The sequence below is a fragment of the Triplophysa rosa genome, linkage group LG5, assembly GCF_024868665.1.
Source record: "Triplophysa rosa linkage group LG5, Trosa_1v2, whole genome shotgun sequence".
NCBI classification, from domain to species: domain Eukaryota; kingdom Metazoa; phylum Chordata; class Actinopteri; order Cypriniformes; family Nemacheilidae; genus Triplophysa; species Triplophysa rosa.
In genome coordinates, this window is record NC_079894.1 from 4592244 (window position 1) to 4614775 (window position 22532).

General features: G+C 44.2%; 1 protein-coding gene across 1 annotated transcript in view; it reads left to right on the forward strand.

The window, feature by feature from the left end:
• Positions 1-22532, forward strand: part of brinp2 (bone morphogenetic protein/retinoic acid inducible neural-specific 2) — a 107158-nt gene that overhangs the window by 78604 nt on the left and 6022 nt on the right. Inside the window, exon 7 of the mRNA XM_057333004.1 lies at positions 20662-20884. Within this exon, the coding sequence (XP_057188987.1) occupies positions 20662-20884 (223 nt within the window). The remainder of the gene's footprint in view (positions 1-20661; positions 20885-22532) is intronic.

Consider the following 22532-nt stretch of genomic DNA (forward strand, 5'->3'; position numbering starts at 1 on the left):
AGCAGCAGTCATTAAATGTGGCAGGTGGCGCACGTGAAATGAGGACAGATTTGCGCAGCGCGGTGTGTGCAAAATGAGTTTTTGGCTGAGTGAAAAAAATTCCATCATTTTCATCGGCGACAGTATTAGAAGTGTCACTTTCTGACTGGCTGCCACTTAGACCTGTAGGTAGCCCAAGCACTCCTCCACTCCCCCTCTGCTGTCAAATGTGAGAGACAATGGCAGTTCATCTTGCACGCGGCCTGATCTATGTGCCCGTGTAAAGGGAAAATAATCAAATCCACATGGGGTAATTCGAGTAGGGAGAGAAGGGCTTCAATTCATGTTCAATTCAATACCCACTGAGATCACCCACTGAGCACCTCTAAATAATGTCATCTGGAAGAGTGGCCACACATGCACACACAGAGCAAAAAAAGGGCATTACTATTCCGTGGTGCTGTTCACGCAAGAGTTTAGACAACAGTTCACAGCATCACCGCTGAGATGTTTTTTATGAGGAGCACTGCTGTCGTAGATTTAATTATCAGAAACAAATGGAGGACAGAAATGAACCTTTGAAAGAATCCAATATTCTGCTCCAAACATCTGTTCTTGTAGAAGCCGTAAACATTATGTCTTCTGATATCTTCATACAGAGGGCTGTTCTAGATGATCCCATACCGATATGTAGGTGGAAGATTATGTTAGCTATCCGGAAAGTCATGAAATCATTTTCTGTTTCTGTAATGCAGCCTTACATCTTTTTTATTTTATATTAATTTTATTATCTATATTACAAATAACATGCACCAACACACAAACCTATACATTCATGTTGTATATTATGTTCCTTGTATTTTATTTTGAATGTCATTTTTTCCCATCAAAATGTAATTTTCATCGCGTGATATTGTATGCTATTTCTGTAACGTGTTTGAAATGAGGTTGCAAGGTGCAGCAAGATATTAGAACAAAATTATTGCACAAACCTTTAAAAATAGATGTGCATCTGTCGTTAAGACGTGTGTTGAACATTTCGATGTTGCCATGATTGACAGTAGCAGTGCCGTTTGGATTAATTGTCTTAATTGCTGTGAAAATGGTTCAGACAGTCACTGGAGAGAGACAATCGATATCTGCATTCATCACTGGAAGGTGGACCTTCATCCATGTGATAAAAATGTATTACCATCAAAAGACATTCCAGCGTCAGTGGAAAGAGAGAGTGGTTAATGATAGGTAAGAGATGTAGTTTCTCCTGCTTGTCAGAAATAGTCAACCAACAGCTACTTATGCTGTCCACACATCTTTTGTTCTGTCTGTCTTGTTTGGATGAAAAATGACAGGAAGCTTCACAGTCAATGTTAATAGTCTCTTTAATACTTTTCCATGGCATTGATCCATCTAATGTCAATGTGCCCACAAAGGATTTTTTCTCAGTTGTTTCTCCTTGACATCAGTGAGAATAGTTTGAGATTTTTGATTAATCAGATGTTTTTGCTGAGGAGCATTTAAATATTCCGATTGATCTAATGTTATAGTTCCCATGGGAAGGAAATGTCACAACTGATATTTCTTTAATATTTCGTTTTGTTTTGGTAACACTTTACAATAAGGTGCTATTTGTTAACAGTAGTCGATGCATTAGTTAGCATAAAGTGTTACCTAATAATAATTTCTCGCTATGCTGTTCATATTTCCTTTGTAGATTTATTACTGTATGTCAGCAACTGTATAATTTGAGTCTTTTATTTATTTGGGGAGGTTAATGTTTTTTTTAAGGGCGCATGAATTAAATAAATCATTGCACAAATGATTTAAACAAATAAGTAATTTTTAAAAACACTACAGTGCTCCATAAAAAATAAGAATTGTCAATTTTGATTTTGACTTTAAAGGCCAACTGCAATGCCTTGGATTGCGCAGCATTATTTGAAATGTTGACGTAATTTCAACTGAAAAATGCAGAGAGCACGAGACATATCGACCCCGCACCCTTTTAAAATAACGAATAGCGTTTCGTTTACGGCACACAGTCAGACAGCCTGGCAAGCCACATTTAACAGCGTTACACCGCGTCCTAACCAAACGCGACGCGACGCTGCGACACGCGATATCTTTTCCATGTTAATCAGAGGTTTTGTCCTAACCAGCCGCGACGAGCAACGGCCGCTTCTATTTTAGAAACGGTTTTTATTTCCGCAACGTCGTGGCTGACAGCTCCGCCCACACAACGATCTCATTCGATGTAAGTTCTGCAGGTCATGAATATTAATCGCCAAACATGGATGAGCACAGGCTATATACATTTGATTACATACGTTTAGATTCTGAAATTATAGCATAGCGTCCGGTGAGGCATCACTGAAGTCATGAGAACAAGTCGCATCTCTCTGTATGTGCACTCTTCAGCTGCAGCGTGAGAGGGTGTGTGGACAGCGAAAAACTGTTCTGATTGGCTGTGTTTTGTGATTGATTGTCGTGTCCCGCCCCTTTTTCGTGTTCGGTATGGACAAACAAATTGCTAATGGCAGGAATCTCATGGCGTCGTGTGGCGTGCTCGTTCTATGTACATAACGTTCGTTGCTCACTCTGAGGAAGAATAAAACAGCGCGAGAAATCGATCACGACACATTTCTTTGAGAAGCAAAATTACCAGTGTAATAGTTAATGTAATGATATTTTCTTAAGTAAATATCAAAATTGAGTAAAAAAGAAAAAAAGTCAAATAAACGTTATTAAATGAAATTCAATAATCGTCATTTAAACAATGTTTTAAGCATTCTCACGTAAATGTATCTTGATTTGGTTATATTTATATTTGGACTGGAAAAAAGTGTGCATATCATTTAGTAGTTGAATTTGTTTTTAGTTAAATGTGTTCATGAAATGCTACCTTACAAAGTTTGTTGTAAAAAGTTTGTTGTTTTAAAGTAAAAAAAAAACTGTCTTCAAATGTCAATGTCAAATGTTTGAACGTCTGAATGAATAATATATATATGAATATAGCCTAAATATTGAATCGTTCAGTGAGTTGTAAGGAATTTAATCGCACTTCAACATGTCAAAATAAAGTGACAGCTGATTTAAGCCGGGAGGTAATGATTTACTGTTACTGTGTTAATCCAGTTGTCCATTTCAGTGTCCAGTTCATTTGAATAATTGAATGATAAAGTTTCCATTTTTAATAATGCTGTTAAACTGACTGAAGAGACGCGAAGGCATTACTGAACAAATAAGAGCCCTGTTTATCTGCGCATGGTTATCTCTCCCCCATCTCGATACATCAAATGGATGTGTACAGTAAAGGTTTACCCTCTTTAATCTAATACAGTTAAATTGATGCAAACTTTTTGCTGAAATATCCACAACATTAATCAGATGTGTGTGAAAGTTGCGTTCGTTGGAATAGCAATAAACTCAGTTCTGGGGCACTATTGACTTCCATAGTAGAAAACAAAACTACTAGTCAATGGTGCCCATTGGTTTCCTACATTATTCTTAATTTTAACAGATTTGAAACAACATGAGGGTGAGTAAATGATGACAGAATTTTCATTTTTGGGTGAACTATCCCTTAAATTGTTACCAGTATAGTAATTTAGCCTGAACATGGTTAATACTGTATGTATGACTAGGCCTAGGATATTTAGAACTATATCTGGTCTCACCATTTACATGGCAGCGACGAGGTAGCATCTGCTCTGGATCTCTAAATGTATTCTACACCTGAGCTTCTGCTCTAGGCAATTTCTTTGAACCCAATAAAATTGTAATTGTGAAGGTCAGATATCATCCTCTCCGACATCTATTGCGATGGCAGCAAAACCAGCAGATTTACGTCAACCGTGAGTCACTCTGAACCCAGTAAATACAATAAATTTAGTCAGGCGGAAAATAAATAGCTCTTGTCTGCTTTTTCCAATGTACTTGCCATTTGATCGTAGTCTTTGCGTAAAGAGTGCTGACCTCTGGACAGCTTGGTTTTCATTGACTCGCAAATAGTCAGCTCAGCCAGAGTAAGAATGTTTTTCTACCTTTTTGAAGAAGGCTGTAAAGCATCCATGTCAACCATTGAAAAGTAAAGGTAACAGACTGGATTTGTGAACATCTCAGTTTGACGTTTTGGTGTCACCTTGGCACAATGACATCTGGAACAGAGTGAGATTAGGACAGAGTTTAACCGCTTACTGCTTGTCAGGCATGTCAGATTGTCTTTACTGTGACTGAGCTAAGAGCTCCACAGACCTTAAACAGTCAGAACACGATAAACAGCCCAGACAAAACCTGAACTAGACATTCAAGGGCAAATTCATGAAAGAGCCACCTTTGGATGCAGAATTTCAGTGCAAAATCCACGTCTTAGTTACTACAGTCCAGTTCAAAGTCCCTAAGAAATCAAAATCGAATTTTGGGGGGTTTTAGTACGATCACGTTAGCCTTAAGGATATAGCGCTCCAAAACACTGACAGAAAGGCATAGAGTCTTTCACTTCTGTTCGGTAAACAAAATGCTATTGGCTATTGTAAAAGTGGGAGGAGCCCACAGCTTCAGTGGAAATTACATCAACCCATCTAACAAATCTGCTTATTTCAAGACTTTTCATTAGGGATGCTTAATATATTATCAGCCATATCGGTATCGGCCAATAAATGGCTATTTTTTATGTTATCTGTATGTGGCCGATAATAAAATCAGACCGAAATATTAAAGCTGATAAATTACAGTGTAATGTCAAACAATAGCTACAATATTTAAATCATTGTTATATATTATCAGTGCAAACACACATCATTTCTATGTGAATTAGATTTTAATACATTAGTAAGGGATAATCTACGGCTAGCCGTGCATTAGAGGATTTTAATGCATCTCTGCTTCGCGTCGTGTGGTTCTTGGCCTCCACGTCGTGCATTAATATCCTTTAATTCACGGCTAGCCATGTGTTATCCCACTTATACCACGGTCATTTGCCAAGTTAAAGCTGTTATTGATGTTATTGTTTACAGTGTCATTTTTGATCAGACAGGGGAAAATGACAGGTATTTTCGTCAGTAAATTTCAAATATTGATCAAACTGACTGGAACTACCCGTGCATTAAACGGTTTTAAGGCACACCTTCCAGCCAATCAGAATCGAGTGTTCAAACAGACTATGGTATATTTATAGATAAACTCCTGCAATTAAGGAATTACCACCAGAGAAATGATGAATGATGCATTATCACAGACATTCTGAAGTCGAGCACATCGAAAATAAGACGTGCAAATAAACTCTGAGTCAGCTGGGGCTCATATCTCGCCTAGAGCTTAAAGTAAAAGCAGAAGAATAACTAGATTTGCTTTCCAAAGACCAAAATATACAAAAAGAGAGGTCCTCAAATACCATTTATGCTTATAAAAGCTACAAAATTTCCTTCAGGAAGAAAGCCCGAAACATTTCCTCATGTTCCCCGCTGTGACTGCCGAGATGTATGGTTTACCACCAGCTCTTTTACGAGGGGTGAGGTATTACATGTTATTGCCGGTACATCACCACAGAACAGAGCGCGGGAGGTATTCCCTTGTTCTGTACTGCCCTGCTGAATTATATATTCGCTCGGATCTATAAAAAAAGACTGGTATTAGCATTTGCATGTGTAGCGATCTTTCTCGCAGAGCAGGGAAATCAAGGTCATTTGCTTCCTCAGATCTCACTATGGAAGAAAAGCAAGACATTAGGAGACTAATTGGAAGTCATATCCGCACTGTGATGAGCATGATGATCAGTTTGAGCAGACATACATCACTTCCTCTGCAATTCACAACATCACGCAGGCATCTTTCACTCTCATGAATAAAGGACATCATTATTTAATGCGGCAGGCAAAAGGCAGGAGTTGCATCTATATCGGGCTAAAATGAGTCTTTACAATAAATGAATGTATGTAATGTGCATAATGGGTATAGCTACCAAAATCAAAGTATGATTCTAACGGTCACATTTTTAATTGTACATACGGAGTATTAAATGCAGCTTTTTGTTGTTGTGTCTTTTATTTGTGAAATGAATGCATTTTATTTCCCTTTATAAATTAAACAGTCACTGTTTAGCACAATATGCTCTTGAATCTTTCCCACAAAGAAAGTGCGCCTTTGATTTTTTTAATAATGTGGGAAACTTTGTATTGTTTGGACATTTTAATCAGTGCACAAAAGGTATTTTACATTTAACATGTTATGTGTTATATAATGTAAATTCTCCTTATTAGAAAACACAGCTGGCAGTTTCACAGTGTGGGATAAAACATTCACGTTGCCAAAAACTACGCCTTTGGTCTTATTGCCTACGCAATCACATTTCCATGACAGAATTCATTATTTCACTTTGGGTTTGTTCTGTGGGTCATAGTGCCAGCGCTTTGTCTCATTTTCCTTTTGATCTTAATTGTTTCAGTAAGAGCAAACAGGTTGACAGTGCTCATTCAGCTGCAACAAAGCACATTTGAAGAAATAAGTGCCTTTGATATGAAACGACTGACTGGAAGCCATTTTTAATTGATGTAAGAACTACTTGAGCAGCCTAACCCGTGAGAAAAAGAGAACAGGAGCCATAAAATGTTCTTTTTCAGGAATGCTTCTCGGTGATGCAAATATAATTCAAGAGCCCTGATTAGATGCTGCAGATGTTCATTGTTTTGTGCATGTAAAGGAAGTAGCGTTTAACCGCACACCTGTTCAATTCATAAAGCAATCTGCGCTTGTTTGCATTCGCACCCCTTATTTCCTGCTGCCCTTCCAAATCAAACAAAGCTGAAAAACCATTGAATAATATTCAATGAATTACATGTTACCAATATGTTTGGTACATGCAATATGCTTATTTACTTCATAAGCAGGACCACGCCAAATCCCCAAATCCCATGTTGAATAGTGTCTAACAGAGATATCTTTTAGCAATTAGCTGTCAGAACGGCTTTAGATGAGAACTCAAAGCAAAGACTTTTCCCCTACAAAGATGCCAGCAGATAGAGTGAGCAAAGCTGTTCCTGGAAAGCACCAAGGTCACTGAACTACTGCCTCTGTGACATGTGATGTCACCCCTGCTGTCAGAAACCTAATGTGGGCAGCAGACCTGACTCGAGCCCTCAGGCTCAGACGCTACAAAAAATGTCTTTAGAGATACAAAGCGGCACTCCGACAGATCGGGAATGTTGGCTTAGCTAGCAAAAAAGACTTGGACTAAGACTAAGTTTTATACTGTGAAAACGAGACAAAAAAATGAAAGGAAATTTTTTTGGTAAGGTAAAAAGTAACTTCAAGCTGTTATTTTAAATACGTAGCAGGCCACCTAATGCTTTTGTTTTTCAGTGCTGTTGACCTTGTACGGAGGCCGAGAGAATCATATTTTATAATGATAGTCAGAGACGCACGGAGACTGACAGTGATGGAATGTTGAGTGAGGCGGCAGAAGAGAGACACCGGTGGTCTTATGAGAATCTGTTCTGTTGTGCAAGTGAAAGGTGGTTTTGATGAAAGTGAATGAAATACGATTACCCAGTTTTGGCTTTTTGGGTGTGAATGATCAAAAATAAGCTCTGCTTCAGCAAAAACAACAAGAAAGTACTTAATGATTTACAGCTAAAAAAAGGTTATACAAACTTCTGCTTCTAAACTCAACACCCTTTATATTTTACATTTATATTTCGAGTTAAAGTTTTTCGCACAGTGATTTCTCTGTCTTTAATGATGTGACCAGCACAGTTCATTCGGTTCTCATGCATGGCTGCAGATACGCTGCAGCCCACCGACACTTGTTTTATGTTATTAGGGCTTCATTTATCCTCCTGCCCCATTTAAGTTCCGCCCAGGCCCCGGTGCACCTCAAACTCATAATAACTCGCTGGCCTGATATGCTACGTAGTAATGGCCTATTAAGAAAAATAAGCATCGCTGTTATTCTTGCTAACTTAGAAGCATGAGGCGATTATAAAAAAGGATCATTTACTTTAAGCAGAAATGCCCTGCTATATAGTTACGTGTGCTTTTTAAAAAATGTCTTTTCATTGCATGTCACATAAATCTTTAAAGGTTACTATAAAAAGCACACCTCTGTTCAACGGAATAACTGAACCGACACAAATATGTTCCTCAGACTGTGATAGGCAAAAATGACTGTCTTCGTTAGGATTGATCGTCTTGATAAGATTTCAGAGGCTGAGACCACAACAAACTCGGCTTGGCCTTGTTGAAAGTGCCCACCTGAGTACAATAAGCAGCGACGGCGGTACACGGCACCAAGACAAAGAGGGTAAAGGCTCTGTATTTATGGCACAGGGTTTCACCGGCGGCAAGAGCTGAGAGGAATATATTTCAGTGACTGCTTCGGAGCTCTGATGACAACGGGAGTGGAGGGAACAGTATTTTATCAGAGACAAGCTCCTACGACACTTCATTCTTATTCTAAAAGCATCACTCTCCTTCAACAGGTTACCAGCTATGCATTATGATAGTATTCTGTGCCTTATGTTTCTTGTTTTGAACTCCGAGAAAGATGTTGCGTTTCTCGTCTTTTTCTTTGTCGGCTGGAGACGCTGGTTTGACATTTTCCCTGAGTCTTCTTCTTTTTTCTTTTGCTGAATATACCCGCAAATGGCAATATACAAAACAAATACCTGTTTGGAAATATTAAAGAAGGATGATTCAGAAGCTTGAGATGACTCCTGGAAATGTAAGAACACATACGTGTAAATGTGTTCAATCTGTCATGGCTCTTATTTCATTGTGTGAATTCTTCTGTTCAGATCTAAAGTGTCTCTCTTCACAATTACAGAAGCAGCTCAGTTCTGCATTAATGTCCAGGGAAAGTGGGATCTTTTTGGCCCGACTGTCTGAACTGAGTGAATATGTTTCATTTCGCTTTAACACTATGAGAAACGTCTCATCAGGACCCCGTCACTAGGCATCTTCTTCAAAAAAGGCCGTAATGTATCACCCGTTGCTGCTATTCGTCTGTGTATTACTCCCCTCTCCTCTGAGAGCCACCAAGTTTTCCCGGCTATAAAATAATTTTACACTTAGAGATACGAAAGATACATTGAGGTCAGGCAAGACTGTGAGTTCTGCAGGGTGTTCGGAAACGATAACACTGCCTCTTCCTCCCTTGAAGAGGAAAAAGCGCTCATTTGAATACATTATACAGGTGTCCTGTTTTCTCGTCGAGACCGAAGGAAAAAAAAACAAGGTGAGGGGCTGAAGGTCCCACTTTCAGCATCCTCCATCTGATTTATCTCCTGTGTCCTGATTAAAGACGTTGAAATTGAATTTACAGTTTTTGAAAAGATTGTAAACTACTGACAAGATGATGCCTTTGGCTTCGCAGAACATCACGTATCTCGCGTCGCATTAAACGCAACTTCTGCTGAGTTTGGGGATGATAATTATGTTCTCTGCTATTTAGATGCAAAACAGTTCATTACAGGTATAATGAATTTGCGAGTCTTATTTGCATCTAATGAAAAACTGTAAGGCTGGTATATAATAGGTCTTTTTTAACAACATCACCCGCTTTTGCATTCAGCCTGATATGTAAAGTTAAAGTTCCTCTGCGTCTCTGCTTGTGAATAGCTCGCGTTTCATTTATGTTTAGCTTATAATTACAAAAATAGATCAGATTTTACCTGCAGACAGCTGTCTAATGCACAAAAAATCAGATCACTGTAGCAAAAGCTTTACGCCACAGAGACAAATCTATTTAGATACTTTGAATTCAGAAATTGGATTTCTAAAATACTGACAAACAGCATAGACTTTATTAACTTTATTATACTAAATTGGAGGATCTATTGACAGAAATGCAGTATAATATACATAACTATGTCTTCAGAGGTGTATAAAGACCTTACATAATGAAGCGTTATGATTTTATAACCTTAGAATGAACTATTTCTATCTACATACGCCGCGGGTCCCCTTACATGGAGTTCTCCATGTTGTTTCTACAGTAGCCCTAAACGGACAAACTGCTCTACAGAGCGCGTTTCGTAAATACGTTATCTCCTTCAGCAAAGAATTGAAAACATAACAACATCTTAGTTCTGTGTCAGCCACTGTAGTGCTTCGAAAGGGAGGGGTGAGCGATGGAGTGAGCCATTGGTTGCAATTCACAACCTCACCAATAGATGCCTCTAAATTTCATACACTGGACCTTTAATGTATAAGTTTCATTGTCAGGAAAAATATAGCAGATTATATTTTTCGATGATGTTTAGAGCAAAATATAATTTTACTTTTATAATTCATCCGTATGCCTTTTTTCTTAATAGTATCTAGTTTGTTTATGGCTCTGTTGACAGCTTCTCAAACTTTTTAGAAGGTATGAAATATCAGTGATGATACTTGAACCTTTATTTATTATCAAGAAAGTTTTCTTGAGTCTTCAGACCGCATTGATTCGTTCTACTTTGTAGTTTTCACCGTGTGAAGATGTGAAGACCAGAATGCAAAATACGAAACAACACATCTAATGTTGCAAGTACAGTAAATGTCACAGTCCCCCTCCCTCTACAATGATCCCCAGAAGGGGCTGTTGTGGTATGATAAAGATAAATCCAGCACGCACACTTGCTCATTAAACAGATCTAATTCTGTACAAACACATTTGAGAATTGCAAGCCACGGCCTGTGCCATATTTGCATAAGGAATCAGCGATATGTGTGTTTTTCCTAAAAAAAAATATGCGCCTCAGTGGGGTTGAGCTCAAAGGTGACGTTCCTCTGGAGAATGTGACTTTAGTCACTTATATGGAGCACAAATGCTGTTAAGACCTTGTTGTGCGACTAACTGAACACACACAGATGCCGGTTGGTGCCCATCAGTCCCTGTTCATAGAAATGTGAAGTGCTAATGTGCAAAATGAGAATGTGTTTTGAAGAAAATAACCTCATCTTTTTAGCTGACATTTTTAGGAAGGTCTAAATTGTCCATAAATTTGACCATAATGACATAAATGCCAGAGCGAGGCAGAAAAGGAAAGAAAAGGCGACTTGGATTGTCTAAATGTGCTGTGAATAATGAGATCTCCACTCTTGCAGAATGTGGGTTAGGGAGAGATAAAGAGATGCCGAGAAGATGGAGAGAAGATTTTTCTGTCAACAGAGTCGGAGAGAGAGAGAGAGAGAGAGAGAGAGAGAGAAATTCTCATAAAAACAATGCTGCATATGGCTAGGTTTTATGCTGGCATACGGGGACGGGCCGGTAGGTCATTGCGTTCTGATTTGTTGAGATAGGGTACAAAATGAATGGCTGTAGTTTCATTGGGTTATATTCCCATATCATAATCCTGATCTTGGTCCTTGTGGATTTATGTTCTTAATGTACATGTAAAACGTTCTCTTTTGTTATCATGAGATGAAAGCAAGCGTGTTGCTGATCCGAGTCTGATTCATGGGGTGATAAAGGTTCTTCTTACATAGACTGTAGGAATAACCTGGATAAATAATAAATTATTCGGATTTTATTCATTTATTGACTGCAACTCACTTTAGGCACTATGAAAAATACTTCTGCAACATAAACTGGACTCCTGGGGCTTTATAAATATGGCATAGAGAGGCATGAGGCTACTAGGGTCATTTTTGTAGTCCTCTTCCCCATTGCCACAATTTTATTCATTGACATCCAATACCTCTGTTGACATTTTTGCTTTCAAAATACTGGATAATGTAAAAAAAACTAACAAAAGATGTACAGTATATTGAATCATGGACATTTTATTCAGCGTGATCTTATTAGTATTAAAAACTATTCAGTGTGGTTCTAGCACATACACTTTTACATGTATGTAGTGAAACATTGAATGGATTCTTTAGTGCAAAATCGGAGGTATTTAATAGTAGGGTTGGGAATCGTTTTAATTGTATTGATTCCGATTTCGATTCTTATCGATTCCCAGTTTCGATTCCACAGTTGAAATAAAACGTCTCGGTTACGGATGTAACCTCGGTTCCCTGATGGAGGGAACGAGACGTTGTGTCGAACCGACAGAATGGGGTTGTCTTGAGAACCTATCATCTTCTGAGTATATTGAAAAGGCCAATGAAAATTGGCGAATGAAATTTGCATGCCGGGCTCCTCCCCGGATGTCCGGGTATAAGAGGGAAGCCGGCGTGCTCATTCATTCACCTTTGGTTTGAGGAGCCTAAGCATCCTCCCCCGACCGCTGGGGTGGGCGGCCAGTGTTGTGGCATGAGGGACACAACGTCTCGTTCCCTCCATCAGGGAACCGAGGTTACATCCGTAACCAAGACGTTCCCTTTCTGTCGGTCTCTCGACGTTGTGTCGAACCGACAGAATGGGGTTCCTATGGAAAACGCCACAGCACTGAGCCGCGTCACAATCTCTGCGGAGCGACGTTGACTGGCCTGGGCGAGTCAGACGAACACGCTAGCGCGAAATTATGACCTTCCAGTGGAGAGGAAGGGGGACCCAGAGCTTTCCACAAAAAGTTGGGAAGCCCCCTAACGCCGGCCGTCACGGGCGGAGGCCTAATTCTCTAAATGGCGAGAAGCCGCCCGGCACCGTACGGGCCACTGGGTAAGCATTATTCCCCCCTGGGGGGGAAATACGCTGCAGAGCCCACTACCTACCGTAGGGAGGAATTAGTGGAGACACCACATGGTCTCACCATCAGGGGAGAACTCATGGGAGGAATGTGCGGACTGCAGGAGTTAACCGCAAGGTGGGAGTCCACCTGGGGAGGTCATGGGTTGCCAAGGTGGGAACCATTCATGAGGATACATCAGACGGAACAGCCCACGGAGGGGGGGTTACCACGTCTGGAGCACTAGGTCCGGTTAGAGCCATCTGGGAGATAACTCAACTGTTCCCCGGCCTAAGGGGGCAGGGCTGCTCTGCCCAGCCTGTCCCCTGGAAGGGTGCTTAGTGATGGATGGAATGCCTATTCTTTACCCGAGGGGAAAGAAGTGAGGCTGGATCGCCACTGCTCCCCCCGAAGGGGGAAGGGCTTCCGCAGGCGTACGCCCAACGGCTGCCGGTCCTACCTGTTGCCCTGCAGGACGCGGGCTGACACCGGTTCAACGCGGAGGTTGTAGAACCTCGCGAAGGTATTGGGCGTAGCCCAACCCGCAGCTCTGCAGATGTCTGCCAGAGAGGCGCCCTGAGCCAGTGCCCACGAGGAGGCGACACCCCGAGTGGAGTGCGCCTTAACTCCTAAGGGGCAGGGGCGATTTTGCGACCGGTATGCCAAGGATATGGCATCCACGATCCAGTGCGCCAGTCTCTGTTTGGAGACAGCTCTCCCCTTCTGCTGACCTCCAAAACAGACAAAGAGCTGCTCAGAGCTTCTGAAGCCCTGCGTGCGGTCCAAGTAGAGGCGCAGAGCGCGTACTGGACACAACACGGAAGGGGTTGGGTCTTCCTCCCCGGTGGGGAGCGCCTGCAAGTTCACCACCTGGTCCCGGAAGGGAGTGGTGGGAACCTTGGGCACGTAGCCGGGCCGTGGTCTCAGGATAACGTGAGAGTCTCCAGGCCCGAATTCTAGGCAACCCGAGGACACAGAGAATGCTTGTAGGTCCCCTACCCTCTTGAAGGAGGCGAGCGCTACCAGGAGGGCCGTCTTTATCGACAGGCGAGAAAGATCGGCCTCTCCTAGGGGCTCGAAGGGGGGCCTCTGGAGGCCCTGCAGGACCACTTCGAGGTCCCAAGAGGGTACGGGGCGCGGGCGAGGCGGATTCAACCGTCTCGCGCCCCTCAGGAACCTGGTGACCAGGTCGTGCTGCCCTAGAGACTTACCAGCAACTGGGTCGTGATGTGCGGCTATAGCGGCAACATACACTTTCAGTGTGGAAGGGGAGAGGTTTTTCTCAAGTCTCTCCTGGAGAAAGGACAGTACGTACCTGATCGAGCATCTCTGCGGGTCTTCTCCGTGAGAAGAGCACCAAGACGAGAAGATGCGCCACTTGAAGGCATACAGTCTCCTAGTGGCCGGAGCCCTAGCCTGTATGAGGGTCTCTACCACCGCCGGGGGTAGGTCGCTCAGGATCTCCTCGTCCCGTCCAGGGGCCAGACATGGAGGCTCCAGAGGTCTGGCCTGGGATGCCAAAACGTGCCCTTCCCCTGAGAAAGGAGGTCCTTCCTCAAGGGAATCGGCCAGGGGGGAGTTGTTGTCAGGCTCACCAGCTCTGAGAACCAAGTCCGGTTGGGCCAATAGGGCGCAACCAGTAGCACTTGATGCTCCTCTTCCCTGACCTTGCACAGGGTCTGTGCAATGAGGCTCACTGGGGGGAAGGCGTACTTCCTCTTGTCCCGCGGCCAGCTGTGCGCAAGGGCATCCGTACCGAGGGGACCGTCGGATAGGGAGTACCAAAGCGGACAATGGGTGGAGTCCGGGGAGGCAAACAGGTCCACCTGCGCCCGACCGAACTGCTCCCATATGAGCTGAACCGCGTGAGGGTGGAGTCGCCACTCTCCGCGAGGTGACCACTGACGAGAGAGCCTGTCTGCTGTCTGGTTCAGGACACCCGGGATGTGTATGGCTCGCAGGGAACTGATCACCTGCTGACTCCACAGGAGGAGGCGTCGGGCGAGTCGTGTTAGCTGCCGTGATCGAATACCACCCTGGTGGTTGATATACGCCACGGCAGCTGTGCTGTCCACCCGGACCAGCACGTGTCTGCCCTGCACGAAGGGTTGGAACCTCTTCAGCGCAAGTAGCACAGCCCACAACTCTAGGCAGTTGATGTGCCATCGCAGGCGGGGGCCCGTCCACCGCCCCGCTACTGCGTGCCCGTTGCACACAGCACCCCAGCCCTGAAGGGAGGCATCCGTCGTTACCACGACGTACCTTGATACCTGCCCTAGGGGGACCCCCCCCCGTAGGAAGGCCATCGATGACCAAGGGGTCAGGGTGCGCCGACAGAAGGACGTGATGACCATACGCCTGCTGCCGGTGTGCCACGCTCTCCAAGGAACCCGACTCTGTAGCCAGTGTTGGAGCGGTCGCATGTGCATCAACCCGAGGGGGACCACCCCCGCCGAGGATGCCATGTGCCCCAGGAGCCTCTGAAAATGTTTCAGGGAGACCGCCGGCTGCCTGAAAACCTTCAGGCAGCGTAACACTGACCGGGCACGCTCTGTAGTCAGTCGTGCTGTCATGGAGACAGAGTCGAGTTCCATACCGAGAAAGGAGATGCTCTGCGCGGGGGAGAGCTCGCTCTTTTCCCAGTTGACCTGTAGCCCCAACCGATCCAGGTGCCGGAGCACCAGGTCCCTGTGTGTACACAGCAGATCTCGCGAGTGAGCCAAGACAAGCCAGTCGTCGAGATAGTTGAGTATCCGCACACCTTCTTCCTTGAGGGGAAGAAGGGCGGCCTCCACGACCTTCGTAAAGACACGTGGAGACAGGGACAGACCGAAGGGGAGGACCCTGTACTGATATGCCTGTCCCTCGAACGCGAACCGCAGGAACGGCCGGTGTCGAGGGAGGATCGAGACATGAAAGTACGCGTCCTTCAGGTCGATTGCCATGAACCAATCCTGACGCCTGACCGACGCCAGGATGCGCTTTTGCGTGACCATCCTGAAAGGCAGCTTGTGTAGGTGCCTGTTCAGAACACGCAGATCCAAGATAGGGCGCAACCCCCCGCCTTTCTTGGGGACAATGAAGTACGGGCTGTAGAACCCGCTGAACATCTCGGCCAGTGGGACGGGCTCGATCGCTCCCTTCACCAGAAGGGAGGCGACCTCCGCCCGAAGCACGGGGGCATCCCTGCCTCTGACTGAGGTAAAGAGGATGCCCCGGAACTTGGGCGGACGTTTCGCGAACTGAATCGCGTAGCCGAGACGGATCGTCTTCCTCAGCCAACCTGACAGTCTGGGAAGCTGAGACCAGGCACCCAGGAACTGTGACAGGGGGACTAGAGGTGTGATCTGCTTCATCGTCCCCCCGGAGGGTGGTTCGATGGCTAGCAGTACGGATTCCTTGCCGAGGGCGGACCCCCGGGGAGGAGATCGGCTCTGCTGTTTTTCCTGCCTGGCGATTGTCTGGCTCGACGCACTGTCTGTCTGAGAGTGCTGAAGGCCAGTGTTTATACTCGACATTGCGCTTCGCCATGACGCAACGTCGAGTTGCCGTCCACCGTCGACCAGAGGGTGGGAACGGCTGTGAATACCCAGAGAGAGAGGAAGCTCCTTTCGTGAGGAAGTGGGCGCTGGCCCCCCGGGGGGGACCAGCTGATGGAAGGACGGGGCAGGAACCGTCCCTCTCCGATCCAGCGATGTGATGGCTGGAATCGGGCCCGATGGTACTCTCAATCTCCCTGGGGTCTCTCCGTCAGGGCCGCTTCTGCTTCCGCGACGGCTGCTGACGGGGAGGCGGTTTCCTCTTCGACGTCCTTCTCCGGGAGGCAGCCTGAGAAGGGGGCACTGGAGCCGGATCCGGAGTCGATGAGGTCCGGGGCTGCCGGGAAGCAGACGCCGCTCGGGATCTCGGAGGCCTGACGACGGCCGAGTCACGGCGGGGCAAGATGTGCTTGATAGCCTCCGTCTGCTTCTTCACCGTTGAGAACTGCTGAGAGAAATCCTCAACGGTGTCACCAAACAGCCCTCCCTGCGAGATGGGGGCGTCGAGAAAGCGAACCTTCTCAGCGTCCCGCATCTGCGCAAGGTTGAGCCAGAGGTGCCTCTCTTGGACCACCATGGTGGACATCGCCCGACCCAAGGCCCGTGCCGTCACCTTAGTCGCCCGTAGAGCGAGATCAGTGGCGGTACGGAGTTCCTGCATAACCGTTGGGTCGGTCTTACCCTCGTGGAGCTCCTTCAACGCCTTGGCCTGGTGCACCTGCAGGATGGCCATGGCGTGGAGGGAGGAGGCGGCCTGGCCCGCAGCCATGTAAGCCTTCGACACCAGCGATGCCGAAAACTTACACGCCTTGGATGGGAGTCTAGGCCGAGCCCTCCAGGTGGCCGCTGTCTGCGGGCATAGGTGCACCGCGACAGCACGCTCCACCTGGGGGATCTCGACGTAGCCCCTGGCCGCCCCACCATCGAGGGAAGTAAGGGCGACTGAGCCTTTCTGACTGGAACGAGCTGTGAGGGGCGCGTTCCAAGTCTTACTCAGCTCCTCATGTACCTCCGGGAAATACGGGACCGGCGCTGGGCGCGGCTTGGAGCCGCGCTCAGACCCCAGGTACCACGTATCCAACCGCGAGCGCTGGGGTAAAGGCGGTGCTGTGCACTGCAGCCCAATGCTCGCGGCGGCCCGGAAGAGCATGGTTGACATCTCGACGTCCGCCTCTTCCTGGGCTCGACCCCCCGGGGGAGGGAGCTCCGAGGAATCGTCGGGGTCGGATGCCAAGAGGTCGCCCTCCGATGCTGCGATCGACATCTCATCTTCGTCACGCACTCCCGAGTACGTGACGGAGGAACAAGACGGGGTAGAACCGCCTCTTAAGGAATGGTCAGACAAGCGTGACGGGGCGTGAACGGTCCGTGAGCCTGTGGCTGGCGGTCTAACGTTCACGGTGATCCCCATATCACCCCCGGTGTTAACGGAAACGGGCGGCAGGGCCGTAGTCACTGCCGTCACGGATCGGGTAACAGACGAGGTGGTGGCTTTACCCATAAAGAATACAGCCACCCGTGACCGCAACGTCTGGATAGGCATCCTCCCGCAGTGCGGGCAAGATGTATCCACGAAGGCTGCCTCAGCGTGCTGGAGACCCAAACACGTGAGACAGACATCGTGTCCATCCCCTTCCTCAATGAGTGCGTCGCACCCAAGAGAACAGCGGGACATGCCACGCTGGAGAAATTTGCTCTTTTAGAAAAAAAGTGCTCAGACACTTCTGGAACTGCCGAGACGCCCAGGGGAAAGTCGCTGCAGGAAGGGACCGTCCGCTGCACCACGTCGTAGATTCCAGCAGAAAACCAGCGAAGAACTGGAAGATCAGCGAAGATCTGGAAGCTGCTCATCAGATGCGTAGGCTCTGAAGAACAAAAGGTGAATGAATGAGCACGCCGGCTTCCCTCTTATACCCGGACATCCGGGGAGGAGCCCGGCATGCAAATTTCATTCGCCAATTTTCATTGGCCTTTTCAATATACTCAGAAGATGATAGGTTCTCAAGACAACCCCATTCTGTCGGTTCGACACAACGTCGAGAGACCGACAGAAAGGGAACATTTAGATATCAACCTGTATGGTCATTTAGCCTGCTTATTGACTTGTTTGCAAAAATAGATATATTTATGAGCACCGTTTTGTGTATATATACACATGTTTTTTCTGATTTATTACAATTTGTGTTGCCATAGTTGAACTACATCATGGTTAAACTGTTGTAACTATAATGAAATTATGGTTCATTAGTGGTTCCTGTACTTTTAAATGCAAATACTATAGTTAAACTATGCTTAATATAGTAAAAATATTGTTAATTTTCACAAGGGCTTTTATTGAGATATCAGCAGATCATGCAACGCATGTACTTTTCTGAAAATATGCACACAGGAATTGATAAGAGGAATTCAAATTTTAATTCAAATTTTATCCGATTCCTATTCCTTTTGATTCCCAACCCTATTTAATAGTTTATTAATTCTCGCGGTTGATAGAATATTTAATTGCTAGATTGTTTGTACAGTAAAGGACATTAATTAGAAATGTGTAATGGCTTCACATTTGAATTTTGACAGCTAATTTGATTTATGTGAATTCATGCTGTTTTGTGTGACATTTAAAGCTTAGTTGAAGGCATTTGTGCTTACGCACAAATACACATAGAAAACATGTTCTCAACTCTGGCCCGCGAGATCCATTTTCCTGCCGAGTTTAGCCCCAACTCTGAAGAGGCTAGGAACAGACGCGTTCAACTTAATGCTGGGCTGCGCAGATCATTTGGCATATCGCATTAAAGTACAGCGAGAGCGATTCAAATGCGTACGGAGCAATCTGCACTTGAATCGCTATCGCGGTACTTAAATGTCATACGCTGATAGATTTGCGCAGCACCGCATTAAGTTGAACGCATCTATTCCTAAAGACGCTGATTAGCTTGTTCAGGTGTTTTATATCAGAGTTGGGGCTAAACTCGGCAGGAAAATGGATCTCGCGGGCCAGAGTTGAGAACCACTGATTTACATCATTACATTAACAGACTTGTACACACACATATAAAGTTTTTTTTATTTTTTATTTACACTTTTTGCATGACTGATTTTCAAAGATCAACAAAAAGTGCAAATAACTAGAGTTTTAATAGTACAATTCGGGTTTTAAATAAAAATTTTACTATTACTAAATGGTACAAAATAGTAAATGGTACGTTTAATGGGGTTGTGTCTGAGGAACTGTGGTGGTTCCTTTGTGAAAGTGGCAGCATTTCCAGTTACGATCAATTATCTGAGGATTTGTAAAGTTTTGTATGTCTTGATTTCTACACCAGAACTTCAATGAACCGAAGAGAGCACACGTCACCCCTCTCTTCATTAAGTTACATTGGCTCCCTATAGTCGCTCGTATGGATGTGACAGTTCACTTACCTGACTTTGGAAAACTATGCTTTAAAAATACTTTAAACAGAGACTTCACATGGGTATTTAAAACACCAAATATTGACGTCCGACCAATCAGTATGGTGAAAACCTTTGGTAAAACGAATTACCCTGCTGGTCTTTTTTTGTTTTTAGTAAAACCAATACACAAACCAATACAATAGGTGTTTTAAGCCGTTTTTTTATTTAGCATGGTAGCCACCAGTAGCCTGAGCTAACAAATATGATTACTGTATGTACAGACCACCCTGATCATTGTAATACAGATGTGTTGACACTGCTCTTTTTTTTGTTCTATATACAGTATATATATATTCAAAATGACAAGTGCACAGAGAAAAAGAGGTCTTGCGAACAAAGACCTTGCAAAAGTTAAACCGAGCACAAATGACAGTCTGAGCCTCTTCTAATGTTATTACTGTGATTTAGTCGTGTTTGTGGGTGCCCGTGGGCTCACAGGATCATTGCACATAGTAATGGCCTGAGACACCGCGGTGCGCGTTGCATATTGTAATGCCCTGTGACATCAGTGGAAAGCCTTATATGTGGCCTCACGACGAGAAACACCGGGGATCGGCAAAGCTATGTACTAATGTTCCCATTTCTTTTAGTTTTGAAGAAAGCTAATGCCTTTTTAAGTGGTCCCAGAATTTCCAGGTAATACCCCTCGATAATATCCCATAATACTCCAAATGTTTTGCTGTTTCGGCTTGTATTGCAGTTTGAAATGGAAAGTGTTTTTCGACTGAACGGTGACGTTCCAAAGACAAATTACTCGACAACCAAATCAGCAGTACAAAACGATTGTCAAAGTTTTAATAAGCCACCACATCTACCATCTACAACACCGTAGTGCTGCCGTTATTCCGTTTGCTTATATGCAGAAAGTCAGGTGATTCATATTATTGTCACCGACAGCTTTTTTTACAACACCCGCAGTCAGCCGCTCAATAACTCATATACAGATTTCCCATCACGCCTTCGCATCATGAACCATCTCACGTTGTCTCATCTCACTAGATTCGAAGCTCATAACAGCTCAATATTGTGTATTCATCCTCTCCAAGGCTTGGCAGTAATAATAACCGTGATAACTTTGTTTCGCTCTCTTTCTGTTTTCTTTCCAGACGAGTTCAAGGCCTTTCTGAAGAAACTGCCGCCGGATCATTTTTTAAACACCTCCGCTATCTTAAGGTTCTGGACGTCAGATCTGGTCCTGCAGAGACGTTATGGTCTGTTGGAGGCCAGCACTAAAGCCGTGCTGGGAAAAGCCATCAAGATAGTACGCAAGCTCTTTACTCTCAGCAAGCGCTGTCCCGCACAGCCTCAGATCAGCCTGCCTAGAGAAAGGTACAATGCCACACAACCCCGCACAGCCTCAGATCAATACCTGATGTATTTATTTCATCTGTAAAAAATATTCATGCATAATTTAGAGCCTCAGTGGCGGTTTGAAACAGACTGATATGTCATACTCTGTATGAACTGCCATTGTATGAAAAGGGAGCTACAAACTGTACTGTAGGGATTCTTCAGAAATTCATACATCATACTGGTTTGTAATGACATGAGATAATGTCATCTTATTCTACTGGCCATGAGTATTTCATAACACATGGCCTTCCTTAGCCATCATGCGTGTGTCTTCTGTGTTCTGTGTACAGTCGCATTATACCACATGGCGTGATTTATTAGAGCATGACTAAGACGCGTTGAAGAAGCACTTTTACATGGTTCAGCTATCATTGTTACGGGGAAATTTTTTGGCTTATGATTCCGTGAGGAAACGGTTGGTGCTAAATAGGAAAGGAAAAAAGGAAAAGCTTGATATTTTGAACATATTTAGTAGGGCTGGGACAATATATCACTGTTCACATTAATTATACCTGTCCAGGGCGATTCTAAAATCGCAAATCACAAATTCTGTGTTTTATGCACAGCTCTTCTGTGAACTACGGCTCTTTGATCAGTAGGAAGTACTGCTCAATCTAAAATCACTATGTGATTGAGTCGTTTATTATGTGCATTTGAAAAAACAACACTCGTCAAACATCATCATTATAAATATACTTTATTATCGAGAAAAACCCTGAAAAGGTTTCAAGAACTACATTTCCTTGAACTACATGTGTAAATCGTACTTCTTCTGTGGCCCATATTTGGAGTTTCTGCACAAGAGCATCCTCTGGCTTTCGGATGTGGCGGCATTTAACCGTAATTCATTGAGAAACTGAGCATAAGAATTGCACCATATATCGTAATATTTAGTGATCAATACGTTGCGTATAAATGCAAATAGAAAACAAAGACAACCCAGCAAGATAAGTAAAAATATGGCGAATTTCATTGGTGACTAGTTGACAAATGTTTTGTTACGACTGTATTGTCTGTTTCCGTTTAAAATAGCTCAACATATTAATCATTTTCTATCACAAACATACTGTTTTGCCTCCAAAGATTGCTTTTTTTTATCCGTATGAATTACTTTTACGATGGATGGATGGATTGATGGATCATTTTGTGTTGAACTATTCCGTTAGTATAATTTTTTTAAAATATTTTTTTCAACTTGCACTTCTTTCCCGACATCTTTCACAACATCTTTCCCATTAATGTGTGAGCACTCTTTAGGGGTTTATTTAGCTGTTTATTTAGTTTCTGTTTATCATCTTTAACAAGAAAAACATGTTGAGTGTTTAATAAACTGAAGAGTCCAGGACTTAAGGTCTAACCAAATGAAATCCCACAGGGAAACAGCAGACAGAAAGAGCAATAGAGCAATATGTACTGCATTAGGCATGCGCCAACAGTTGTGAAGTGAGTAGGAAGATAATGGAGAGCCTGTAGAGTCGGAGCATTAATTTAGTTGACTTTAAACTACATTAAGTATAAAAAGAGTATAAAAAGAATTCAGTGTCTTCACATGCACCCCTGGTACTCTTAAGACTTACTTCCTCTCCAGCAGATTAATATTCTTATCAATCAGACGCTGGAAATG